The sequence below is a fragment of the Podarcis melisellensis genome, assembly GCF_964234715.1.
Source record: "Podarcis melisellensis genome assembly, chromosome: 10".
Lineage (NCBI taxonomy): Eukaryota > Metazoa > Chordata > Lepidosauria > Squamata > Lacertidae > Podarcis > Podarcis melisellensis.
In genome coordinates, this window is record NC_138542.1 from 6,474,930 (window position 1) to 6,501,556 (window position 26,627).

At 42.2% G+C, this 26,627-nt stretch overlaps 1 protein-coding gene across 2 annotated transcripts in view; it reads right to left on the reverse strand.

Moving 5' to 3' along the window:
- Positions 1-545: 545 nt before the first annotated feature.
- The window catches only part of SLC26A5 (solute carrier family 26 member 5), a 34,975-nt gene continuing 8,893 nt past the window's right edge, over positions 546-26,627 (reverse strand). For both annotated transcript variants that reach the window (XM_081927719.1, XM_081927718.1), the window contains exons 2-19: positions 25,133-25,333; positions 24,568-24,707; positions 23,345-23,455; positions 22,238-22,416; positions 21,327-21,491; positions 17,853-18,005; positions 17,602-17,684; positions 17,364-17,511; positions 16,345-16,458; positions 14,161-14,238; positions 12,165-12,260; positions 10,779-10,885; positions 9,319-9,388; positions 7,602-7,694; positions 6,583-6,693; positions 3,160-3,363; positions 2,531-2,585; positions 546-1,262 (exon numbers count right to left, since the gene is read on the reverse strand). In XM_081927719.1, the coding sequence (XP_081783845.1) occupies positions 1,114-1,262; positions 2,531-2,585; positions 3,160-3,363; positions 6,583-6,693; positions 7,602-7,694; positions 9,319-9,388; positions 10,779-10,885; positions 12,165-12,260; positions 14,161-14,238; positions 16,345-16,458; positions 17,364-17,511; positions 17,602-17,684; positions 17,853-18,005; positions 21,327-21,491; positions 22,238-22,416; positions 23,345-23,455; positions 24,568-24,707; positions 25,133-25,287 (2,211 nt within the window). In that variant the 5' untranslated portion in view covers positions 25,288-25,333 and the 3' untranslated portion in view covers positions 546-1,113. The remainder of the gene's footprint in view (positions 1,263-2,530; positions 2,586-3,159; positions 3,364-6,582; positions 6,694-7,601; positions 7,695-9,318; positions 9,389-10,778; positions 10,886-12,164; positions 12,261-14,160; positions 14,239-16,344; positions 16,459-17,363; positions 17,512-17,601; positions 17,685-17,852; positions 18,006-21,326; positions 21,492-22,237; positions 22,417-23,344; positions 23,456-24,567; positions 24,708-25,132; positions 25,334-26,627) is intronic.

Below are 26,627 nucleotides of genomic sequence, written 5' to 3' on the forward strand. Positions count from 1 at the left end.
ATGATATTCAGTAAAAAAAATTAACAGCATATTACCCTTCCCAGATCTAATGAAGCCTGTTTGGGAGCACCTCTTCTTTTCCACAAGCTTTTGAGTGGGACATACCCTGTACAGCACTGTGAAATCAGTAACTACCTCATTGAAAGTGGAGTACATGTTAGCTTCATTAATAACAAACCCCAACATTTGGGATTCCAAAACTTTGGCACCAGTTTCAAGGGATTCATTTTGCAGTGAAACCCCGTTTTTTACAGTGCCCCACAGGGCCTTTTTGTATCAGATTCTGGTGTCATTTAGGAGGAAATCTGTAAAAAGGCTTTTCATTATATACTTGAAATACCATAGCAATATGCTTAATCAGAGTAGATCACTGGCCCCCCTTTTTAAAAAAGAAAAATTGCTATTAATGTCTATTACTGTCTCAGGTCACAAAACCTTTAACCTATAGATAGATATACACCTATGTGACACTTTGACGGTACCTCTCTTGACTACCATAACATCTAAAAATAAGCAGAAGGGAAATGGAAGAACTTAACACAAGCTGCAAAAAATGGCTTTTATGGGTTTTTAAAAATTGACTACATAAAATGTAGTTTTGAAAGCCAGTGCTGAACACTTGAAAGATATTGTACAGTGCAATTCTTCAGTAGATGGTACAAGAATACATTTTACAACAATGCCTCCACAATAAAGCGTCAAAGGAAAGTAGCAAGCAGTCCATGTCTCCCAGGCTTGCTGCATCATCTGTACTCTTTTCAGTAATCCACAGTGCTAAAAATATCCATGTAGTGCAATATCTCATCTGCTGGCACATTTCTGAACAACAACAAAAAAACTCCCAAATCTTTTAGGATGCTTTCAGGAAAATACATGAGTCTTCTTTTTTATACAAACCAGTTCAGGCTATACCTGACTTCAATTTTTGAAAGTATTAAGGCTTCAAATTCTTCAGAGAGCATCCTGGCAGAAAACAAGGCGGCCCTACTCCTGTGTCACATACCCGTAAAACTGGCTAATCTTAGGCGCTGTATAATCTGTGCAAACTAAGTATTAAAGAGAAGCCCTTGGAATTTAATCAATGCACCACCATACAATCTATGATGCAGGAGTTCACACCACAACATCTACAGGAGTCTGCAAGGCTGAGAGGCCTTTCAGTTGGCTGAAGAGGACAGCGTCATGGGTACTGGGAAACAGCAAGTCTCTCTGAGCAGCTTTGTCAAAGAAATGTAGTCTAGCAAGGTTCTCCACAACCGATCCTAGGTAGAAAAGAAAAAGCTTTAAAGGGGTGTGGGGGTAAAATTGTACAGCCTCTATTTCGTTGCTGTGATCTGACTAAGCAGCTTACCTATGCAAAAGCACACACACCTGCCCATGTGGCTGGAGGAGGAACAATGCATACAATGGGTGGTGTGTGCTTGGTTCCGGGTGCAATGTAGGAGCTACGGCTGTATTTATATAGTCCCAGTATGAGGGGGAAACTGAGCGGCATTCAGCTAACTAGCTTCATCAACACAAGGATGTTCACTGGCACAATGGAACTTCACACCCTCCCATTATCTGCTCTGGAGGCTTGGGGGAACCTCCAGAACAGATTTATGGGGCTCATGGTGGGAGTAAATGTCAAAATCTGCTCTGGTGCCTCCTGCAAGTCTCCAGAGCCAATTTTAAGGGAGCAGAAGAGGGAGGAGGCAAGAGAGGAATTTGCTCCATGCCCTGAAGTCGGTGGCTTCATTGGTGTTGCAGTATTGGACGTGGCTCCAAATATTGTGATATTTTAAGACACCATTTCTAACTCCCATGGCTGTGAAGAGGTGTTTGTGTATCCGTTCAAACACCCTTGAGAGTCTGCAGCAAAACAAATGTGTGCAAAATGCCTGAACTTATTTTGAATACTGAATTTGAGCGCTCTCACAGAAAAGTTCAAGTAGTTGTCCAACATGCATACAAATTGGATGCAGCATCACCCATAGTGCACCTTTGAGCACACTAGAGGGCACTGCTGAGTTTAAAAAGCAGCTGGATAAAAGTGGATCAAAAGTCACAGGGCTCCATATAGCCTCCAGGCTGTTCTTTTAACAGCAGCTAGTATGTTAACAAACCAACTAACAAGATCCTCTCCTCATTCTTCAAAAATGCCAACAGTTACACAGGCAAAGGTAAGGACCAAGAATCTCATTCCTTGGGTTTATCTTCAACAGTTGTAGGTTGCTGGGATTTACATTAGCACTTTCTCCTGTTCTTTAGCTGAATTTGCTGGTGTTACAGTCACTTCATCTGCACTTCAGGCAGAAAGGAGAGACAGGCATAGCTTGTATGATATAGGATTGATCAGGAAGCTACACATCAGTAACACAGTATGTTTTTAGCATCTTTGCTATGTACAATCAGGCAGTAGACCAATATTTGCCTCAGGCCTTAGAGAGCTGCTGCCAGTTAGATTAGATGATGCAAGGCTAGATGTGGGGGTGGGGAGTCAAAAGTCACCACAGCAAGTCCATGATTTCCAACAGTCAAACAGACTTACCATTGCAGCTGCTGATATACACTGAAACTCCTATTTCTTCATACTCTTTTATGATCTACAACAGTGCAGAAATTAATTTGCAGTTAATATATTTGTATTTTAAAAGTCATCGTCATAACATACACATGCCCTTTTAAAATTGAGCAGCTATTCTAAAAATGCCAAGGGAGAAATTGGGAGGCAAGGAGTACGGTGCTTAGAAGTGCAATCCTTTGCAGGCCTATGCTGAAGTTAAGTCCTTTCAAGTTGAATGGGACTTACTCTCAGGTTAAGTGTCTACAGGACTGCAGCCTAAATAGCTAGGGAGCCTGTGGCCCCCCAGATTTTGCTGGACTGTAACTCCCATCCTCTTTGATTACTGGCTGACTAGTGTCACTTGGAAGGCCACAAATCCTCCCACCCTGTTTTGAGGCCTAAGACAGCAGGAAGCTCTTCTGTGCAAGCCTCTTTGAAATGGACGTGAGCTGTGCATGTTCTTGTGCAAGAGAACTTCCTTTGGCCTCACTCCCTTTACTTGGTACGTGGATGCATGAAGCTTTGTCTTTGATGCATGCCTTAAAGCAGCGAAAGGTATTCTGGTAGCAAGGTATTAAGTGTAGGATATGGCAAGGAGATAAGATGCTACGTACTGAATTTAGGGCTTTGACTCCAACTGAATCCACGAAGTTCACAGGTGAACAATCCAAAATGATTGTGTGAATATTGGTCACTGGCTCCATAAAGCGCTCGAGCTCATCGGGAGAGGAGTCCTGCGTAGTTGCAGAGAGCTTTCCGTTGAGCGGCAGTTCGTCATTCATTACTTCATGTTTCACACTGTTCTCTGTGTAGTTTGTCTTTCACAAAAGATAAATAAATACCAGACTTAAGTATAGGTTTTTGCTTCTTTCAGACTCCTACAATCAGCACAGGATGTCATATTAACTCTACATAAACAACAACAACAACAACATCATCAACAACAACAACTGTTCCACATGCACACTTGTTCTCTGTGTAAATGAATGTGAAGGGTTGACTATGTAAATATTTATCTAGAGAGCTCTCATTGTTTACATACAAATTAGGAAATATCAAAGGACAAGTATCAGCGTTACTATATAAGGACACACGTTGTAACAAAAAAGTTGGTTCCACAAGTGTTTCTTTTTACTTTTTTCTCCTGCCAGCAAATGGTTACAGAATGGCAGCCTCTGGTTGGCTGCGGTTCCAGGAGGGAGAGTTTAAAAGGAGAGGCTTTGGAGGGAGATAGGGTCAGTGTGGTTAAGTGGGTGGTTGAGTTGAGGTGGGAGGTTGAAGAGGTTGGGAGTTAGGTAGGGAGATAGGATAGGAATCAGGTTGAAAAACAGAGAGTGTTGAGGAGGGAGAGTTGGTTCTGGAGAAAATATCTATTCCGAGTGTACAGTGAAGGACTGAGTGTAGTGTCCTGCAGGAGTAATAGGACCGAATCTTGCTGGGAGACTGAGGGTGAGAGAGGAGAAGTAGGAGCTGAAAAAGATTAGTCTACTTAGGTCTCAAGCTAGTCTGGAGGGGGAGAGACTCTTCTGAGGAAAGAAGAGACTCCCAAAAATCAGTGAAGGAAGGGGTGTGTGGTGACCCCTTAAGACTATTACTGAAAGTACCTCAGGAGCTGGAGTTGTTAAAGGGATGGGTAATTGAAGGAAAGTACTGCCTTGGAAAGGAACCAAACTATAAAGCTGAAACCTCTGAAAACGACTTGAAGTGAACTAGCATATTATCATTGAAGTAACCTAAGTTTCTCCACTTGTATTATACTACCTGGTTTTAAAAATAAACCTTTATTGTTTATTTAAAGAACACCCGCTTGAGACTCCCACAGGATACTCTGGGATAGGTAAAGGTAAAGGTACCTCTGCCCGTATGGGCCAGTCTTGCCAGACTCTAGGGTTGTGCACTCATCTCACTCTAGAGGCCGGGAGCCAGCGCTGTCCGCAGACACTTCCAGGTCATGTGGCCAGCGTGACAAGCTGCATCTGGCGAGCCAGAGCTGCACACGGAAACGCCGTTTACCTTCCCGCTGGTAAGCGGTCCCTATTTATCTACTTGCACCCGAAGGTGCTTTCGAACTGCTAGGTTGGCAGGCGCTGGGACTGAACGACGGGAGCGCACCCCGCCGCGGGGATTCGAACCGCCGACCTTTCGATCGGCAAGTCCTAGGCACTGAGGCTTTAACCCACAGCGCCACCTGCGTCCCTGTCCTGGGATAGTTAGGTTTTGATTTTAAGCCTTCGGGTAAAAGGTTGTTCAGTGAGGTGGGGGCAATATATTTAAGAGAGCGGGCACATCGGCGTGAGCAGTAACTGAGGCGCCAACCTCGTCGCATGTCTATGTAGAAGTCCTATTTACAAGGCTTACTCCCAAGTACAAGAGTATAGGACTGCAGCCAACTCAACTTCTTTTGTTGCCTTTTGGGGGCCAATTCCCTGATATTTTTGATGTGAAAGATCAAAAGCCGGGCCTACCAATAGCTAGAGTGAAACACTGCCATAGGGAGTCTTCCTAAATCTACTAGCTGCTGCCTCCATTGGAGAACAAAGCTTTGTGTGCTGCTTCCTCCAGGTGTGGAGGATGCTTGTCCCATTGCTAGTGTTGAAATAAATTCTACTTCATCCCTGTCAAGTCAGCTTCTGCGTGTGGAATCGGGGTGGAGAGGCTCTGGTCCTTTCTCTCAAGCATATGTGTTGAAAAGAATCACCCCCTTGATATGCACAAAATCCCGTGAAAGGGCCCACCGTGTAAAAAAAAATCTAGTTACTTCAGCCTGAAACACACTAGAAACCAAGTGCAGTGTCAGGATATGAAAACCAGAGGTCTTACAGGGACAGGAGCACTATCTCTTAGAGGCCAATCCCTTTTGGGGGGGCCCCAATATTTGGCCAGCTCCTCCTCCTCCTGCCATGGAGGAGAAGGTGCAGGGAAGCAGCTCCCAGCTGGTCGTGGCGGCTGGAGGAGGAGCCACAGCCACTGAAGTCACAGTGCTGCCATATTCGGCTCCACCCCTGCCGCCTCCCGATGCCCTATCATCACACACAGCACAACATGGCCCTGTCCCTCAGAAATTGGTACCTCTGCTCATGGCAGGGTGAGTTTTACAGGATCATGATGTCTCTTTTCCCTTCAAAAACAGGTGTGTGAATCTGCCCTTTGGACATCCTCATTTCTAAAACAAGTCTGAATCTGAAACATAATTCCCTGGTCATTCTTTGTTTTTGTATGCCTCACTGGAACAGTAAAAACTTCTTTTGTGAGATCAGGAGGAATAATGATAGCTACTCTCTCTCTTGATGCAGCAGTTTCATTCCGCACCACAAGGGGGAAGTGTGGTCAGCGACAAAAGTAACAGCTAGTTTTGATCCACATCTTGCTCCCTATTCATATCACATGTCACCAGCACTCTCCCCAAATCCCAATGTTTGCATTTAAAAGGAATTCTATTAAGGCAAATTGCTGTTCACATGCCGCATGTCATAATGGACTTGAAACAAACCCATTTGATTCCTGAGTATTCCCTCCCTCCCTCCCTCCCTCCCTCCCTCCCTCCCTCCCTCCCTCCCTCATAAAGGAAATGCAAAATTGTCAATCAAATGGCCTCAGCTGCACTAAACACACACCTTTATGTTTCTATTGCACTGACACCCTTGTAAAAATCATGCATAGTTCTGGACAAGGGTAGGGTAGCCAACTATCAAAACACAGCCTATGCATAGCTCAAAAATAGCACCAGCCTCCAGAACATGATACTCCTTCATCTGAGCCTTCTCTTAAATGAATTTCCTTCCTTCCCACTGATTAAGTAAAACACCAACATTGATCTCAACCTTGGTTAATGCTAACCAGGTTTCTGTACAAACCATTATTTCAGATCCAGGCAAACTGGAAACCCAACTAACATTAGGCAAAGACAGCGGACATTTCAGTTAGCTGCTGGAGGGGTAAATTAATGCTTTGCAAGAAGAGAAAGCTGGTTCTCAATTTATTAAATCATTGCTAGGGATGAGCCAGAGCCTGTGACAGGAAACACTTGCAAGGCTTACCACTTTCAGGACTGCTGTTTTCTTTTGTTCATGAAGGTGCTTCAGTTCCTTTCTGTGCCTTTTCTGGGCTTTCTTCCTTGCTGCCAAGACTGCACAGGGGTCAACACCAGTCTATAGCAGAAACAAGGCAAAAAACCCCCCAGAGAAGATTCATCTTTGTAAAGTGGTAACCAAGCTATGGATTTCTGCCATAACAACATTCATAACCCTTTAAGGTGCTGCAGGACTCTTTGTTTGCCTTTTAAGAGGTCACCTTTCAGCAGCTATTAAAGAAGTAAAATTAATTCACCTGCCAAATTGGAGAATTTACACTGGAAAGGCTCTTTTTAATGGAACTGCTGATGAGGACAGAGAAAAGGGGGGGCTGGGAATACTAGAAAACAGAGCTTTTATTTGGTTTTAACAAGCACCATCTATTACAGTAACATTCCTGGAGCTTCCAATATCACTACCCCACCTGATCTGGGGTGTAAGAGAAGAGATACACCAATATATCAACATATAGGACCTCTATGTTTAATACCAGTAACAAGCAAGGTAATTTTTCAGTGTGTCAAATTAGATTCTGTGTATGTGTGGGGTAAGAATCAAAACAAGAGAATGGAGCTATGCTCAAATGCTTCAAGAACTAATCCAACTATTCTTAGCTCAGGCTGGCTGAGACAGAAGGCTTTCCTAACACACCCAGATGTGACATGGGTGGCTTAGAGATGAAACACTTCAGAAAACGCACATAACTCTGTTGCTGGGTTGTACCTTCTCAGACTACAGGTGAAAAACCAGAATGGTTGAACAGAATCAGTGTTCCCATGTCTAAGAAACAAACACCAACCTGCCTGTACAAAGCTAGCATATTGAGAAGAACATTGGTCTAGAATCCAAGTGTTGTCTGTACATAGATTTATTTTTCCTTTTTAGACAGGGGAGTTAGTCAAATATGTAATTCCCTGCAGTGTGAAATGGCAGTGTTTAGCATTTTTCAATAGGACAGAGAGTAGAAATGAATAGCTGTTCCTCACCTTTTTCTTCAGTGCATTGATATATAAATCACTATTAGCAAAATAGAGCGATGCATTTGCCTGGAATATTTTGATTCCAGGGCATTCTTTCACCTAAGAAAAGAAGAGATTCTTTTAATAAAGACAGCATGTCTTCCTCAACTTGTTTATATTGCTACCAAATATACAATCATTAGAGCTTAGGTACCTATTGTCCATCATGCAGGAACATGCTGCCCAGGGGTCATATAGTACACATGGGAATAGGGGGAGGTGGGAAAGCACAAGATTAAACTCAAAGGAGATTTCTGTGGTGTTCTATCCCACCCCACTAACACATTTTGTTCCCCTGGCTCCCTATTTCCTTGCTTCCTGCAATGAGGATCCATCAGTCTACATGTTGCCTCAATGAGCCATTTACTCTCTGGTTCTGCAGCAAACCCTTCTTTCTGGACCCCAAGCGCATCACATCATCAAACTACCATTTTGGAATAAGTGAGCTGCTTGACAGGAAATGGCCTTGGAATCTCACCTGAGACAGTTCCTGTCCAATGAAGGAGGACAGCCTTAAAGATCCCTTTAGTAGTGCCTTTGGGTAGACCTATACATGAATTTGTGAGGCAGCAGGAGCTGCCATGGAGGGACTATATCACTTCAGCCTCATACGGGAAGATGTCAGTCTAAACACCCACTCACATCTATTAAGAGCACAAAAATCTTACGATATCTGAAAGAAGAAACTGACTGAAATACCTCACCTCTGCTCTGACCTTGACTTCTGCTTCCAAGACTGTTGCTTTCTGCCCTTGAATTTGGACTGGGTCTCACAAGCTAGGATGTGCCAGAACTAGACTAAACCACTCCAAACTGCAGGTAGAGTATTCCAAGTTTTGAAAGCTCCCCCACGTAAAAATAACAACAACCTCCTAACAATTAAAAACTAATGCTTCAGAAAGAAAGGCTCTAGCCCAGCTGCCTTTCTGCTGTGTCAGTAGAATGCTGGAGAGCATTCAAAAATCTGTTTTCTCACTGACCTACAGTCTGAAGTGATGCAGTTGTAAGAAAAATAAGAGTCCTGCCAGACCAAACCAAAATCCCGTTTTCCCAGTGGCCAAAACTAGATGCCTATGGGAAGGAAGACTTGAAGCAGGACCCGAATGCAGCAGTGATCCCTCAAACTGTGCTTCCCAGCATAGTACCTCTGACAGTGGAGGAAGAACACAGCCTTATCCTCCATGAATTTTTCTAAACCACTATTAAAGCCATTCAAATCGCTAGTCCTTCCTAACACCTCAGGATTCAGTCTCCTGTTTCTGCTACATGGGTAGAACAGGCCTGAAGCTTGCTAGAAATCAGAGCAGGGGAGCTGGCTGAGATCTTAAGCCAAGCGGGGGTGGGGAGTCTGGTAAGATTCCCCACCAACAGACATGCATGACTACTGAACACACGCCCTGCATTCCCGTCTCATCTCTGAACATGCCTCATGGCTCTGGTTATTTCTCCCTCCAGAAATGTCCCAGCTGCTAGTTCCCAAAGAACCATTTGGCATTCCTGCTCTCTTCTCCCCATGTGGTGGGCTTGCACTGGTAGGAATGGATCTTAATGTTCAGTATGGGGTCCTACGGGATTCAGATTCAACTCCCAACCAAGGCTTTGTTACTGCTCCCCTCCATCTTAAATCAAAGAGAGCACTTTCCTTTCTTCTTAAGGGGTATAAAGAGATTTAGCACCCTCTTACCTCTTCATACTCTTCTATATCACAGTAAATGTCTGTACCAGGAATCTGGCCAAGGATTCTGTATTGAGGACTGTAGAGAAAGAGTCTCTATATTAAGAGGCTATAAAAAGCAATCTCTGTTAGAGGCTCCCACTAATGTCTTTACCTCTTTGGTGCCCATTATCCAGAATCAGTGAGTGGAAAACTATTTTGAGGTTTCTTGTTTTACAATCAAGCAGTATATTAAATATTACGAAATAAAATTGAAGAGGGGTGTGAAGGGAGAACGACACTTCGACTTCAGCATATTTTGGACCCCATTTCAACATGCATGGAATCATATAGACACCTCCTACACTTCGAACCTGCTTTCTGTTTGAGGATCAGATTTGGGAAATTACTTCAGTTGCAAATAAGGTCTGCTTAGACAGTTTTGCTGCCTCCCCACCCCTTCCGTAGATCCTGAATATTGTTATACAATGTATTGCTTGTAGTTTCTTGGGTGTGACAAACTAAAGAGAAGCTGCAACTTGCCATTTATTGGCTGCTTGAGCTGTAAATGCTCTCCTCCTTTTTAGGACTTAAGATGAGATCTGAAGTCAAAAGTAACCCAACAGGTTTCTTCTGATGCAATGCCTTGATCAAAGGCCAGAACAGAGAGGCATTAGCAGAAATTCCAGTTCTTGAGGCATAAAACGGGTTGAAAACTGAGTGCTGGGCCTGTGTTTTTTAAAGCAATCTAGAGAAATTTGATAGAACAGATGATACTCTTAGCTTCTGTTCCAATTATGTACACGTCACAAGGTTTATGTTAAGCCTACTGTAGTTTTTAAATTTCTACAATTACTTTCAATATATGTCACAAATTTACTCCATTCTTCAATAAACTTTATACCTTCTTAGTGTCTAATTTTATGTGTCATTCTTGCTAATTCTGCGTATTCAAATAATTTAACTTGCCAATCCATAACCGTAGGGATCTCTGCTGATTTCCATTTTTGAGCTATCAATACCCTGGCCGCCACCGTGGCATATTGAAACAATCTCTGATCTTCCTTTTTAATTTCGTCACCTCCGGTTTTTTTGAAAAAGTATATCTGAAAATTTTCTTTAATTCGTTATATATAAGCTCCCAAAAAATGGAAAAAAGGGTTTTACAATATTATTTTAGATTCAGATGCCGTTTATACTACTGCGCAAATGTTTGCTTTTCCAAGGAACTCTTCCCGGAGATATTCTTCCAGCTGCACTGGGAGGGATTGACTGGGTTGGAAGAGGTACAAGAAGGTCTCTTAAACTGCTGGCAAGCAGAAGTGGTACCCTAATCAGCCATTTTGATGAATGACTTCACCTTCCATTGTAGGGAGGACGAGCTAGCTCAGCAAACTACACTGTATTGGTTGAGAAGGAGATTGTCCCTCTTTACTCCTACCACCAATAGCTTCGATTTGAGAGAATAAATGATTAAAAGTGAACCTCACCTTTGTGTTCTGTACACGATGGTAATCATTGCAAAAGTTATAGAAGTGAGCAAACCGTAGTCGAGCCCCAGAAAAACTGAAGACAGAAATGCTACAATCCAGATAGCCTAAACAAACAAACAAACAAACAAACAAACACACCTAATCAGTAATATATGGTTTCTACTTTCCAGCAGGTTCAAATAAAAGCCTGTTGAGTCAATTACAAACACTCAAGACCACTTTCAAGAAAAGGCTAACCATGTTTCACACTCACATTTTACTTGCGGGTGGGAATGGGGTGGGGAGAGGAAATTGTGGGAAGGAAACAGGTCTGAACTGTTACTAGTACACTCAAAACTAGTGATAGGCCTAATATAGTAAGGCAAACCAAGTGCACACATTAACATGGATTTTAAAAAATGTGTGGGTAAATAAGGCCTTAGTTTGAAGCCTCATTGAGAGCCAGTGTGGTGTAGTGGTTAAGAGTGGTAGTCACGTAATCTGGGGAACTGGGTTCGCTTCCCTGCTCCTCCACCTGCAGCTGCTGGGTGACCTTGGGCCAGTCACACTTCTGTGAAGTCTCTCAGCCCCACTCACCTCCACAGAGTGTTTGTTGTGGGGGAGGAAGGGAAAGGAGAATGTTAGCCGCTTTGAGACTCCTTAAAGGGAGTGAAAGGCGGGATATCAAATCCAAACTCTTCTCTTCTTCTTCATTGATGAAATGGATTGCACACCCTATTTGTTCTTATAAAACAAGCAGGTGGTGTACTGAGAAAAATCTTTAATTCCCAGAAAAGGATTTCCCTACTTATATAAATATCGTGAAATAAAAGTGGTTATCTACACACACACACACACACACACACACACACACAAAATAAACAGAAATACGGCTCTAAGCAGTTCTTAGTGATAGCTTATCAATGCAGATTAGGGCAAGAGAACCCAGGGTTTGCCAGGAGTCAAGCCTTGAGTTTTGCTCCTGCACAGGCAAGGGCCATGCCTTTCCTGCCTCTGTGAGGAAAGCATACTGCTAGTCAAACTCAGGGTAGACCCACTGAAATAAACTTGGGTTCATTAATTTTGTTCGGTCTACTCTAAATACAAGTTAGGTGGATATAACCCAATGTATCCACTGTACTGGCTTTACATTTCTAAGCAGGGAAGTGTTTCACTGGCAGATGAGACCTTGAATTGCCTAACTGATCTTAAACACATTTCAATACCCTCTCCTGTACTATCTCTTTATGTTCCTAGTTTTGGGGCCTAGAGCTTGGTTCTTCTTGCATCATTTGACTCTCACAGTGGAACTATTTCTGTGAGACACAACATTGCAGGTGGACCACTGGATTACCATATCAGAAACATTCTGCATGCACTTTGATCAGAATCAAGGTCACTCACCAGTTCAATCTTGCTGGTCCTCCAGAAGCGAGTGATATCTTGAAACTGTTTGAACATGCCTTTAAGATTGACCATTACAATTGCTGCAAGCACAGCCTAGGAACATATTTTGAGAAGGGTTTGGTTTTCTTATTTTTATTTTAAAATTGTGTTGCAGCTTTAAAAAAAAAGCATTCCAAAGTGTAGATAACTAGCAGGTTCTATGCAGGAGATCTATTTACATACACAAGAATATTTCTTTTAAATGTTTGTTTAGCAAGTTTAAACAGTCATGCAGTCACATGTCATTTTTGATCTTTTGCTTATCTGCACATATATTTCATCAGAAACCAAATGAGATTCCTTGATGATAAACATCAGCAGGGTTTTGTTTCAAGTGCCTATAGCTGCAACCTTCCTGGATGGCCCATATCAAAATCAATGTGTTTCCCTTGTAAGGGTACAATTTGTAGAATCATAGAATTATAGAGTCAGAAGGGACTACAAGAGTCATCTAAGTCCAACCCCTGCAATGCAGGAATCTCAGCTAAAGCATCCATGACATTAGTTAACGTCATTCAGTAGAAGTTAAACACGTCAAACAACTGATTTCACAGCAGAGAGGAGGAGCATTCTCTCCCAAAGAAATTGGGGGAACTTAAAATAGGCATGCCCACTCCAGCAAGGTTGAGAGCCCTCCAGATGCAGTTGTAATGCAACCACTCCAGCAAGAAGGGTTATTTGATAGAGGAGGATGGGAACTATTGTTGCCCCACCCTCGCACTACATCATTTGCATGCTTAATAAGCCCTATAATATACAAGTCAAAGTTGTTGAGCTTTTTCTCTCCCCCACCCTTTCCTTGGGCAGTTGAGCTACCTCCACACCCAAGTTGTTGTTCTGAAAAGAGAAGTAACAATCTGTTGCCTCATTATATTTTAGGCTCCGAAATGGAGATTCCAGTGTTTTATTAGAATAATAGGTTACTAAGATTATTTTCTGTATTCAAAACCCTTTGGCCTGCACCGGTTTCTAACTGGGATTTCTCCTTTAGCCTTTTACGGTTAGCGCAGATCCCAGGAAAGCATACGAAGTAATCCTTATATTTGTTTTTTAATAAAATGCTAATCTTCAAGTCCTTCGACAAACCATTTATGGCTTGTGCAAAGTGCTCTTCTTCCACTCCAGCTAACCAAGCAAAAGGACTCTTACTTAGCTACTGCGAAACTGTCACTTCCCAATTATGTCACTCCCTGCCTTATTTACCGGTATTTTCAGTCAAGTGAACAGGGCAACGGCCTGGCCTACCAGCAATAAAATCTCTGAAGCTTTATTTGGGACCTACAGGTTTCTTATCTTCATCTTAGGAAAGAGAAGCAGTGATCTTTAGCAAACTGATACTTTTGTTTGGCTAAAATAATATCTCTACAGCCTAGAACTATTAAGTTCAAGATAAATGTGTCAGCACATCGGCATGCATCCAGTGGATTGAACAACGACTTCTCACTTGTATAACTTGAGGACCCAAACAATGAGGTTCCTGCTAATCATTGGCTAATAGTTCTGTCCCACTATTCCTGAATCAATGGTTGAAAGTATAAAAGGTGACAAAGTAACACGTATAAAGTGCTGGATTAGGATTACAAAGCTCAAGGCTTCATTGATAAAGAATATTTAATTTCTTGCATGCTTACAGGTGTGGAGACAAATAAAAAGAGCTGCTGTTCGTTACCCAGAGCCAAATGAGACTCACACAGGCATTCAGACTAGAAAGCCTTCCCTCCGATTGCAGATATCCAGGAAAGATGCTAGAAAAAGCTGATGCACAGTAATCACCAATGCCATTAAATTACCCTGCAATTGAACCAATTTTTGAGCTTATTGTTGCAGCATAGAACATTCTATCTCCTTACAGCTCTAAACATTACAGATTATGCAATGCTTTAACAAAAGTGGTTTTACTGCTGCTTATGTACCAATTTAGATTGGAATGAACACATATATATGAGACTCTTACCTGTGGCAGTGGTTCAAACAGATAACCAATGGCAACAATGACCAGGAAAACCATGATTGAGGACAGGGTACCAGCAACCTGGGGGTGGGGGAAGGACACAGAAACATTTTTGAAGAATCCCATATATAGTTGAAAAGGTTTTTAAAAGCATTGCCAAGCCCAAATATTCCTCCCATTTCTTTTTCTATATACAGTGGTACCTCGGGTTAAGTACTTAATTCGTTCTGGAGGTCCGTTCTTAACCTGAAACACCACTTTAGCTAATGGGGCCTCCTGCTGCCGCTGCCTTCTTAACTTGAAGCATTATTTCTGGGTTCGTGGAGTCTGTAACCTGAAGCGTATGTGTCAGGGAAGAGTTAGAAGTTTTCAGTTTATCAGAGGGAGAAAGCATTCCCCAAGGTGGGAAGGGGAGCAGCGAATCTAATAGAAGAGAGCAAGAGGAACAACAGGGAGGGACTGGCTGTTCACAGGAAAGGCAAGGGTTCAGTTCTAGCTCAGATTCGGAGGAGGGGAGATACAAGCCAGCTCTAGCCAGGAGGTTAGAAAAAAGAGCGGGAAAGCGAAGGGAAAGGCGCCTTCGCCATTTTGAGGGTGGCTGGTCACGGAGAAGCAGAGCTCAGAAGGTATCTGAAAGAAGTGACTCTGAGGAATAATAGTTAAGAACTGTTTATGAGATTATTTTGTTAATACACAATAAAAAGTTATAAAAGAACAAGAAGCGTTTGTGTGGTGATCTGAAGAGGACAACGACCAGTCCTGACAGTATGTAACCTGAAGCGTATGTAACCTGAGGTACCACTGTACTTGTATGTCTGAATGAGTCTGCTTAAGCAAGCACTCTGGTGCCCTAAGCAATAACACTCACAAGAAGAGGCATTAACTAAATTTACATACATCACATGTTGCATACAGAGTAACAAACACAGAGGATGTTGACTTAGACAGAATTGGGGGAGGCAGGAAGATATAGATACAGATCCCTCCTCACTAGATGGCCTTGGGGTAATTCCACTTATTTAGCCTAAGCTGCCCCCCAAAGGTGAGGAGGTATATGGCCCTGATCTCCTACCTGGACAGGGAAAGTCTAACTACTGCTGTCTATGCTCTGGTAACCTCCAAGTTAGATTACTGCAATGTGTTACCTCTGAAGATGGTTCAGAAACATTAGCTAGTGCAGAATTTGGTAGCTAGGTTGCTCACCAGAGCAAGATGGTTTGAGCATATTACACTGATCCTGGTCCGACTGCACTGGCTACCAATTAGTTTCCAGGCCCAATTCAAAGTGCTGGTTTTGATCTATAAAGCCTTAAACAGCTCAGGACCACAATAACTCAAGGACCACCTCTCTCCATATGAACTGACCCGGACCCTGAGATCATCCTGTGCAGCCTTTCTTTGCGTACCTTCTCCACGTGAAGTCCAGAGGGTGGCAACACAAGAACAGGTATTGTCTGCAGTCCCTGTTTGTGGAATGCTCTGCCCAGGGAGGTGCAGCTGGCGCCTTCATTAAACACCTTTAGTTGGCAGGCAAAAACGTTCCTCTTCAACCAGGCCTTTGGCTGATTGACAACCCTTTTAATGTGTTGCGGGGAGGGGAGATTATTGGTTTGATTTTATTATGTATTTTGTGGTTTTTATATTGTTATGTTGCGAACCACCCTGAGATCTGTGGATGAAGGGTGGTATACTAATCATCACCATCAAAATAATCATAATTACCTCCCTGCAGCAGTGTTTGAAACTGAGATATGAAAGCAAGGAGCTAAATGGCACCTTAAACCTTGGTTACGGGCACCACAACCTAGTGTCTGGGCATGCTTTTTTATAACAAGAATACAAAGCCGAAAATGAACTGCAGTTAAAATCTTATGTTCATTATGGTCTGGTCCTCATCTGAAGACTGAACAAAACCAAGCCATACTTCCCCTGCCTGCCCCCCTAATATTCTTACAAGGGTCCCTTCTCCAGTCTTCAGAGAGTGGCTGGAAGTGGGGAGGCAGAAAAAGGTCCTCCTTTCCTTCCAGAAATTGGAAATTTTAATCTGAAATCTTAGGCGCAGTACTGCACCCAGAGCTCAGAAACTGCTTGCATTCATGAAATTCCCTGTCGCAAAACCAGCCAAGAACAATGGGACTTTCGAACACTGCCCTGCAGGAAGGACAAGTGAAACCTAAATACACCTACCTGAGTCTTTCCCCCAGTGCCCTCCTGGACAAGACTCCGGGACATTGAGCAAGTTATAGCAAAGGTCTGGAAAAACGATCCTGCAGAATTGCATATGCCTAAAGCAATGAGTTCCTGTCAACACAGAAAAAGCCGGAGAACAAAAGTAGTAAGAACATAAGATGGGCTGCTGGATCAGGCCAATGGCCAATCTAGTCCAGAATCCTGTTCTCTCTCTCTCTCTCTCCCCAGCAGAAGTCATGCTAAACATTGCCATAGATACATACCAAACTTCTACACATGACTATTATCTCCTAAATAAGAAACTGTTTTGCAGCTAATTGGGGAGGGGGAACTGCATGAAGATAATTTAAGCACTGAATTTAAAAAAATGGAAAGCAATGTTCTTAAAGTTCATAAGCACAAAACCAAGACTTCAAAACTTTTGTAAAGCTGAAGTGGCCTGCACCAAACTTGCAAGGAAGGATTCTTTGTTGACACAGTCAAACCTTGGTTCCCGAACGCCTCCATTATTGTACGTTTCGGCTCCCAAATGCCGAAAACCTGGAAGTAAATGTTCTGGTTTTCGAACAATTTTCGGAAGCCGAACGTGCTACACGGCTTCCGTTTTGAGTTCCCCTATTGTACTTAGGCTTCTGCTTTCAGTTTTCAGCTGTCAAACATTTTGGAAGTCGAACAGTCTTCTGGAATGGATTACGTTCGACAACCGAGATTTGACAGTATTAGATTGACTTGGTAGGCAGCACGTGTACTGAAAGCAAATCTTTCTAATGAAAGAATCTTCTCTTGCCAACTCATAGGACTTCTTCAATTGGGATACGAGGCCAGTGCATATTTAATGTTTCCAACCTAACCATGGTTAGGAGGTCAGGAATGTTACATCTTCTCTGGGCCCTGGAAATGTAGGGAAGCTATTTTTCAGATGTGTGTCTTCAGCAACTAGCTTTAGGAAAGATTCCCCACCAATTTCAACAGGCTTTTGACCAGATAGTGAAAGACATATATTACATTCCAATTACCTGATTTCCATCAACTTTATAGCCATGCTTGAGAGCAAAGATTTTGGCCATGGAGATTGTCATGGAAAATCCTACAAGTGCTATGGCTATAGCATCCACAAATACCGCTGGGATGAGGCTGATATCTGGTACCTGTGGAGGACGTAATCTGCAAGGAATTAAAAAGGAAAAACTACTATCGACTGGCTGTATTAAAATACAGAGGGCTAAGAAGATATGTTTAATTCCTCATGCCTACCCTTTGGGGATATGGCCAACAACATCCACTCCATAAGTCTTTGACAGATTCATCCCAGCTGAAGCTCCAGTACCAATTACCACCTTTAAAAAGAACACACATGAAACAAGAGGCAACTTGGTTACAGTAAGAAAACTTGGAAGCTAATCCAAGAGGGAGCTCAGTCTGAAGTTTTGTCTGCACAGTGAATGACATTCCAAACCATGCTTAAGAGGACATACTTAAGACATCCCTTCTTATCCCTCACTTACTACAATGATCTCCATAGGGATAGGAACTGGAAGTTTCTTCTTTAAGCGGTCGTTGATTTCTTTACCACTCAGCAACAAAACCATGCAAATTAGTCCAACAACCAAAGCTGCTATGTTGGTTTTTGTGATGTTTTCAAACACAGCAATTAAACTCTGCAAGACAACAAAATGTGGAATGTTATTCATAAGTGATATAGTCAAAGGAGAAGCAGATGTGGATGTTTATGTGGAAATGTGATGTTTGATGAAGAATATAGCACCCTGAGAACCTCAAATATCTCTTTTCATGTTTCTATCCCTTCTGGGTGTTAAAATATGCTTGAAAGAAAGTAGACAAGCTTCATGAAATCTTTGAGGCTAAAGAGGGCTAAGTGGGATTTTCAGTGGTGGTGGTAGTGGAGGCTATGCGGAAAGATAAAATACACCAGTTTTTCTCAATCTGTATAATTTACCGGTATTCAAATCACAGAATTTATTCAGCTCAGAGAACTCAGATTTCTTTGATAATGACTTTTAAATTCCCCACACAGAAGTGCACATGATCCTTTTATCTCTTAAATTCCAAATGGATAGCAATATTTAAGACAAAACATACTACACCAACTTAAGAACTTGCATCTGTGCTGACCGCAAACACACACCAGCACTGGAAATAATGATTTCAAACCTTTTCCAGCAAATCAAATCTGTTTATAAGTACATAAACTGATCTACAGGCAGGGAGCTGCTAACAGGCCTTCAGGGTTACCATAGCAATGAAATTCAGTGTTGATTAAGCAGCAGTGATCTTTCCTAGAAGTTGGCAAGGGGGCTGCAGGATAACCGCATGCAGAGCATGATGTATTAAATACGCTCGATCTCAAAATTCCTGGGCAAAGGTTTTGGTTGCTTCTCTTCAGTATTTCAAATCTAAAAAACTGCCCTAACCATAAGTCATAACTAAGTGACAAATGCAAACATCAAAACAAATTACCCAAATCCTAAAATGTATGAATAATGTTAAAACCATTAACACAATGAAGTTTCGCTTAACCAGGTTTTACTACTGTCACATAAATATGAATGGCATTTTGCCAGAGTGAAGAAAGCCACTCCCTCCCTCCCCTCACTATTATTACTTGAAAACAAAAATGGTGGCTTGTGTGCATTTGTGTTTTGCCAATTTGACTAGCACTTACGGCCTTCAAGAAAAATATTTCACACAGCCTCAGAAATGCTAAAGCAAAAGTTGCATAGAGTTGGGGTATCCTAAATAAATCCCTGTCTGCAAATATAGTTGTAGAAAGTAAATCAGCTTAATCTGATTATCACCCATGTAAGGCTGCTGAAGGACACTACTAGACTCTTAGTAAAGGCTTTTCTATGTGACAATTTGTTTAAATCAGTTTATTTCCCCCCCACTGCTATTCTTCAGTGACCCAAACTGTGTTGGACACATGTATTCCCTCATTCAGTTTTAAAATATTATTTTTCTACTGGTATCTTAGTTCTTGGAAAGTAACTTACAGAAAAGCCATATGATTGCTTCACTCTGACTGTTCTCCAATATCAAGAAATCTGTTCTGGGGAATTGGTTTGCATTTGCTTATATTGACAAATCTTGGTAGCTCTTCCTCTGTCATTTACACTGTTGTAATCCAATAATTAAAGAGACACAAGTAAGCTGCTATTTCTACTGGAAAAAAATCCAGATTCAAACCTTAGCAAAAACACCAAAGGCATGTCCCTTGAGCCATTTATGATTGGTAGAACTTTGTCTGGGGGGTGGGGGGCGGAAATAACTTCAGAAGATACACAGGAATGGGGGGATTTTATGGAAGTAGATTTGCAGTGCTTTGCTTGCCAATTGTCTAATTAAATGGTTTTTCATCTGAAGGGCACTATCACCCAGCATAACAATGGTCTCAGATTCTGAGCAGCATGAAGAATTATCAGTCAAGGGCCAGACTACATTTCTGGTGGCTATCAGAAAATTGGGCGTTGGGGAGGAAGAACAGAGGAATCTCCCTTGTACAAAGTCAAACCACTGGTCCACCTAGCTCAGTATTGTCTACACTGGCTGGCAGCAGCTCTGAGAGTTATTTTCCAGCCTTAACTGGAGATGCTGGGGATTGAACCCAGGGCCTTCTGAATGCAAAGCAGATGTTCTACTACTGAGCTATGGTCCTTCTCAAGGTTCAGAATTGTCTGCAATTCTTCTACTCCTCCTCCCAAAAAGCTGGGAATCTTGGCCAGGGGCAAAAGAGCTGCAGGCAGAGTTCGAAACTCCCATTGTTCTAGGCGCATTATGCGACAGGGAATTACATTAGTGTGAGCTGTTTCTGAGTTCTGTACTGCACCTAAGATTTCAGATTAAAACTGCAGAGTGGAAGGAAAGGAGGAACTTCCAGCTACTCTCTAAAAACTGGAGAAGAGACCCTCTTAAGAACATTAGGGGGTGGGCAGGGGAAGAACTAGAACATGTGAAAAATGAACATGATATTTTAGCTGCAGTTCCTTCATTTTCAGCTTTCTATTCTTGTTATTACAAAAAATTGCCTAGAAATTCCATTGTCGTGCCCATAACTTAAGCTTAAGGTGCCATTTAGCTCCTAGCTTTCACATCTTTGTTTCTAACACTGACTGCATGGATTTTATGGAACAGATTATATACACATATCTCTTGCCTCTTTTCAGCTGCAGTGTAAAAAGTGGTAATTTGGGCTCGTATGCTGCCAACAAAAGGTATACTGGCCTTGACACTAACATAGTTTCCTATAATATAAGCTATATACGAGACCTATCAATGTCAGCTCAGTAATTGGCCACAAATAATATCTGACTTCTTCATAGTCTGCAATGGTACACTAAAATTAAAACTGCCTTGTTAGAGCAGACCAATGCCAGGAGGGACCAGACAAATGCCCTTGAAGATTTATTTATTTGAAGATGTATCATTTGCTTTTCAACTCAAATGCTTTCTGAAAGCAGAGAACGGTATGAAAAACCATCTGGTACTTAGATGTGTACCACCGCTGAACACTGAGGATCCATATAGCTGTCATATTAAATAGCCACTGATCAATCAATTCTCTGCCCACTCTATCTTTAAAGCCATCTATGCTAGTGGCCATTACAAAGAAAAAGAAGCAAAAGCAGAGGCTATATGTTTATAACTGACATAACTATTTCAGAGTACTGAAAAAATCTGTCTTTCTTTAAGTTGTGTCTACACTACACTCCATAAGCTTACACTGGTTAAATCATCCTTGCTCCCTCACTTCTAGGTGCCTGAAGAATCTGAAAGGGAAGTTTCTGAGGAACCTCACAAAATGAAAAGATTCCCTGGCAAAACCCATGAGTGATCCATTTGAAAGCTGGTTAATATTTCTTTGTGGATATGGACAGTGAATCTAGAGACTTTATAACCCCAAGTGGCTTTAAACACTAAGGAATGGTCCTTTTGTGCTTTAACTTCCAGATATAGTTACTTACATAAAGAAAGGAGAGGGGTCCACTGAACCTTTTCGTCTTAATTCCAAGCAGATACTTTAATTGGGACGTAAAGACGTGCACAGCTGCAGCAGTGGTGAATCCCCGGACCAGGGGCTCCGTAAGATAAATAGCTACAAATCCAAATCGAAGGAGTCCTAAACACAACTAATGAAAAGAGAGAAGAGCCATGTTCAAGGAAGCATCATTTAAAAGCCAGCACAGGACAGTATCATAGAGAAGCCAAGTTCAGCACACTGCATCAAGAGCAAAGTCACCTCTTGCAACCATGCAGGCCTCCTCCTACACCTCCCAGCCCAAAGTGTTGAAGCATGTCAAGACTGCCAGGTCTAATACTTGTGTGATTTGCATGTTCTGGGGGGTTGCACAGTGTGTGGTTATAGAAGCGGCAAGCATAAACAGCAGAAGTCTCAGGAAAGCAGGGAAAAATTATGGTCTTCAAGTTGGATGAAGTGATAACAGGACACCTATAACCAAGCTGGCTTGCGAGGATTTCTGGAAGTCATGAGACCTCCCGGGCTCTTCCATACTTCTTTGCCACTCCATATGACCAATGAAAGCAACACAAGTTATATGTTTCTTGGAATAAAATGTTATTTTTAAAGGAGAACAAAGTCTACCTAGTTGTGCTTACTACGTGACCTGGTTACTTGCCAGTAAGTCTAGAACAGCATACCTTGTTCTCCTCACTCCACAGCCCAACACAAAAACACAGACTGAAGCTACTTCCCCAAAATGTAGGTTGAAAGGATACATCCCATGCCATTTTAGATCCTGAATGGAAAACCAGGTGGATGAACCAGGGGCTTACTCAGGTGGAGTTCCGCACAGCAATATTCAAATCTTTAGGGCAGCAATATTCAAAACTGCTCCTAGACCAACAGTGACGTTACCTGTATGATCCCTGAGAGCAAGGTAACAGCAACAGCTACTTTCACCCTCATGTCATCTCTGGCACTGTTTTCAAGATCTGTGTTATTAGTAGAGTTGGTGTACGTATTGGCAAACATTTCATCAGGGGCTTCCCTGACAGCAACTCCGCCAATCATCAGGCTGATTACAGCAAAGGTTCCTGCAAGAGTGTGGATTGAGGGGAGATACATGTTTATTATTACCAGGGAAGCCTACATGTTTTTGCTAGATCACATATATTTCAGCTTCTGAAAAGAAAATTTAATCATCTTCCTTATTGCAGTTATACAAACACAGACACACACACACACACAAGTACACACACCAACACCACTTTATGGGCCTGAATTAATATTTCCATCAATGTCATAGAATCATAGAATTGTAGAGTTGGATGAGACTCTGAAGGCCCATGTAGTCCAAAGCCCTCAACACAGGAATTCAAATGCCAATGAGAAGCTTTCACTTACTGAAAATGAGTTGACAAAAACAAGGCAAAATATATTTACTACTACTAATAATAATTTATATAGCATTTGAGTATTTAAAGCACCACACTTATTTGCACTACCCTGGTTCTCACAGAAACTTTGCTGAATTACAAGCCGTTAAAAGTGATCACATTTGACACACAATGAAATTAAAATGGCACAAAAGTGAGCTGCCTAAGGACGTACAACAGTGATGGAAAAACTCTGCTCCCCCAAATATTGTTGGATTCCAGCTCCCGTCATCCCTGACCACTGGCCATGTTGGCTGAGGTTGATATAAGCTGGAATCCAACAACATCTGGAGGACCTCAACTTTCCCACCATTGCCATGGTTAAGATGGGGCCAAATAAATGTTGGGGCAGCAGTTGATGCAGGGAGGCTATGGGCCACTTCTGTGCCCTCGTGCTGCAGCTGTGACTTTGGCATGATGAATATAAGTAGATTTGACTTCAAAACTTTAAAAATGGTATCGAGTAAGAAGATGGAACAGTGGGCAATACTCATCTGGGTTTGCATCTAACAGTTTCTGATGCAGAAGTGCATTTTGTTAATCTGACCTTTAAAGAAAACAAACGTTTGCATGCTAAAATATTTACCTATTGATATATGTCTCGAAGTTCCAAAAAAAGTGTACAGAAAGACCGGATAAAATGAAGAATATAGGCCAAATACTGGGGGTACTGCTGCCAGTAATGCATAAGCTAATCCTGAGAGAGAGAGAGAGAGGGAGGGAGAGAGAGAAACATTGGTGAAATGAACTCAGATTCAACACTAATTATTCAAATGAAAAAAATGTTCATATACATGCCACATTGGTAACAGATACTGTGCCCAGACAATCACAATGTACAGTCTCCCCCACCCCAATGCATCCTTCATCAATAACTAGCAGGACAGTCAATAGTATGAAGAGAAGAAAGTGGTGAACCCAAACTGAACCATCAACCAGCTCCCAGGGCTTCAGACACTGCTCCTCTGCCCTGCCCCACTTGCCAATGAGGTAGCAACTGGGGAAGGCAAGCAGACCTCATCGGAGCAGGGGCAAGGGGCAACTTTAGCCTTAGAGCCTGTACTGCTAGTCCTTAAAATACTAGTATATGCTTTTATGTAGGAATTGCTCCCATGAGTCTTCTTAGAATCAGTCAGTCCAATATTCACTCAGATTTGAATTCACTCTGGGAGAGCAGAAGGAAAAAATGGCAAGAAGAGGGGGAAACTATTCTGCAGAAAAAACTGCACATCTGCTGTTCACTCAGCTTAATTATTTATTCTGCTTGCTTACATGTACTAAAATAAAGACGTAATCTGATGGTGGTATAGATTGTGGAGTTGTCAAAAGTCTGTGTGTCGTCGGGACTTGCCACATTAAGAGTCACCAAAAATCCTATAAAGGATGGATATTAAACTAATTCAGCAAAATAGCTTCACTCACTACTGGCAGGCCATCAACTGCGAAGCCTGACATGTTTTAACCAGTGTGAATGCACTAGTTAAATGCACTACCCTCAAAGGGTAGTCATTGTGATGACAAAATTGTTGACTTTATTACAGAAATACACAATTTTCATACAGGAGGCCTTTTAAACAAGATATTTCCATTGTGAAAACTGAGGAGGTTTATTCCCATTAGATGAATGCAACACCTCAGTTGATTGACATATGAGGTGTACTGCATTATGCATCCCCAGAAGGCATGTGACACCCTCATGAAAAGTGACTGTACAATCAGCTGGAAGCTGACTGTCTCCAAAAGATCTCTCAAGGCTGTTCTGAAGATTCCAAAAAGAAGAATAAAGTTTAAAAGTTAAATTTCACTGACCTTGAGGAAGCTGCATGACCCCAGTGCTTATTCCTGAGATAATGTCTCCCAGCAAATACTCCTTCACTGGATAGCGAGGGAGCCATGTAAAAATAGGTAAAAAACTACACAGAACAGATTTGGCTTTCTTGGAAGAGCAACTGAAAAATACAAGAGAGAGAGGGGGAGAGAAAAAGTTGTATCAGCTGAAAGTAACTGGCAAAATGTACATTTATTGTGTACGGGCAGAAAATACCTTAATCATAGGAAATATATTGTATCTACTATGAGAGTGCAGAATGAGTCCTTGTATATTCTCTATCTTTTATTTTAAAGAACTCTGACAGTGGAATGCCAGCACATTAGAAGATTATGCTCTTCCCTCTGACATGCTAACTTTCTCCAGAACAGTGTGGGAGGTGTCTCTGGGGCATACAGGGGGAAATCTAAAAAATGCTTTCACACAAACCCAATTTTGCCAGTAGGAACCTCCCATGAACAGAAGGAGCCCTTCTGTGAATGGAAGGGCAATTTGGCATCCATACCAATTAATCTACTGACTGCATAAGTAGCTAAGATGTCCTACCGACAAGAACGTGCTATCTTCTGAGCGAGAGGCAGAGAGGTCTTCTCCTTCTTGTGCAGTTGCTTTTGTAGGGTCCCTTGGTTATATACGTGCCTTTCCACACAGTATCTCTGGTCCAACACATGGCAAGTTTCATCCTCTACAGCATGTTCCATAGTACATTTCAGGGAAAGGGAACTGAAGAGTTGCTCCTTGAAGATGCTATCAAAATATAAGCATTTTTTAAAAGGGCAATTTAAAGAATTGCTTGCTTCTGCTGAAGATAATAACTGAGAGTACATTCATATGAAGAAAGGAAGAGACACAAACTTACTCCTTGGCCCTCTGCCCCACAAAGAGGTTATCTCAAGACCAACTTCTCTGTGAGAGAGAGCCAGGAGAGGGAGGGAGCGCATGTCTACTCTTGCTTCAGCTAGACTCTTCCCTCTCCTGGGGCTGTACAAGCCCAACTATCGAGAGAGAGAGAGAGAGAGAGAGAGAGACTGAAGAACTAGGAGACTGAAGGAGGAAGAAGGGCACTGCCATCACCACACACCTGTCTATTCTTTCCACATGGACCACGGAGTGTGGGTGACACCACAAAGTCACCATTACACACTAGTCTACGGTTCACCCAGAATGTCCTGTTCCTCCACACCCACCCCCTGAGACCATGCAACAGAAGAAGACAGGCAGAGCAAAAGATCATTGTAAGCCTTCTCCCTGGTCATCTCAGAGATGCCCCTACTATGGCAGAAGCAGGCAGATGATAGACTTACTGGTAGATCTCAGGGAGATTTCCAGATCATCAAGGGTTTCTATCTCACAACTGTTGAATGACAACAAGAAATGTGACTTTTCACATCTAAATTAGGCTGCTGAAATGAAGAAAACCAACCAGGAATGGGCTCATGGGTGAAAGGACTATGGATTCACTCTCCCAGGATCAAAATGTGCTCATTGTTCTTTAATTCTATCTAACATTTAGCAGATAATATCAGAGGGTGACTCTTGTGGGGAAAGCAGGTGGCTGGTGGTTTCAGAGCTATTCTGTCACACAAGCACCCCTCCCAAATTTAGGCAACTTGTTTGGGGACGCACAAAATTGTGGTATAGGCAGGACTCAATGCCAGAAGTGGGCATGACATTATGAAAAGATAAATAAATGCCTATGTCTGGCAGCAACCTTCCCTTATGTTGTAAATATCAACCTGCTCAGGCTCCAAGATCTGCAGGATCAGCCACTCTGAAGGTCCCACCAGTAACTGTGCCACATTGGGCAGTGACTTATAGGGTCTTTTCTCTGGTAGCCAGGAATAGTACTCTTTCCCATCCCTATGGTGTCAACACTACATGATTTTTTATACCAGTTGACAACATCTTCATTCACCAAGATATTTGGGGGCAATTTATCAGACCTGCCCATTTGTAATGGGAGATTGGTTGCTGCTATTGGCTGGCTATGGATTTTAATACCAGTTTTAATGTGTTATTCTGTTTTGTAGCTTTAATAATT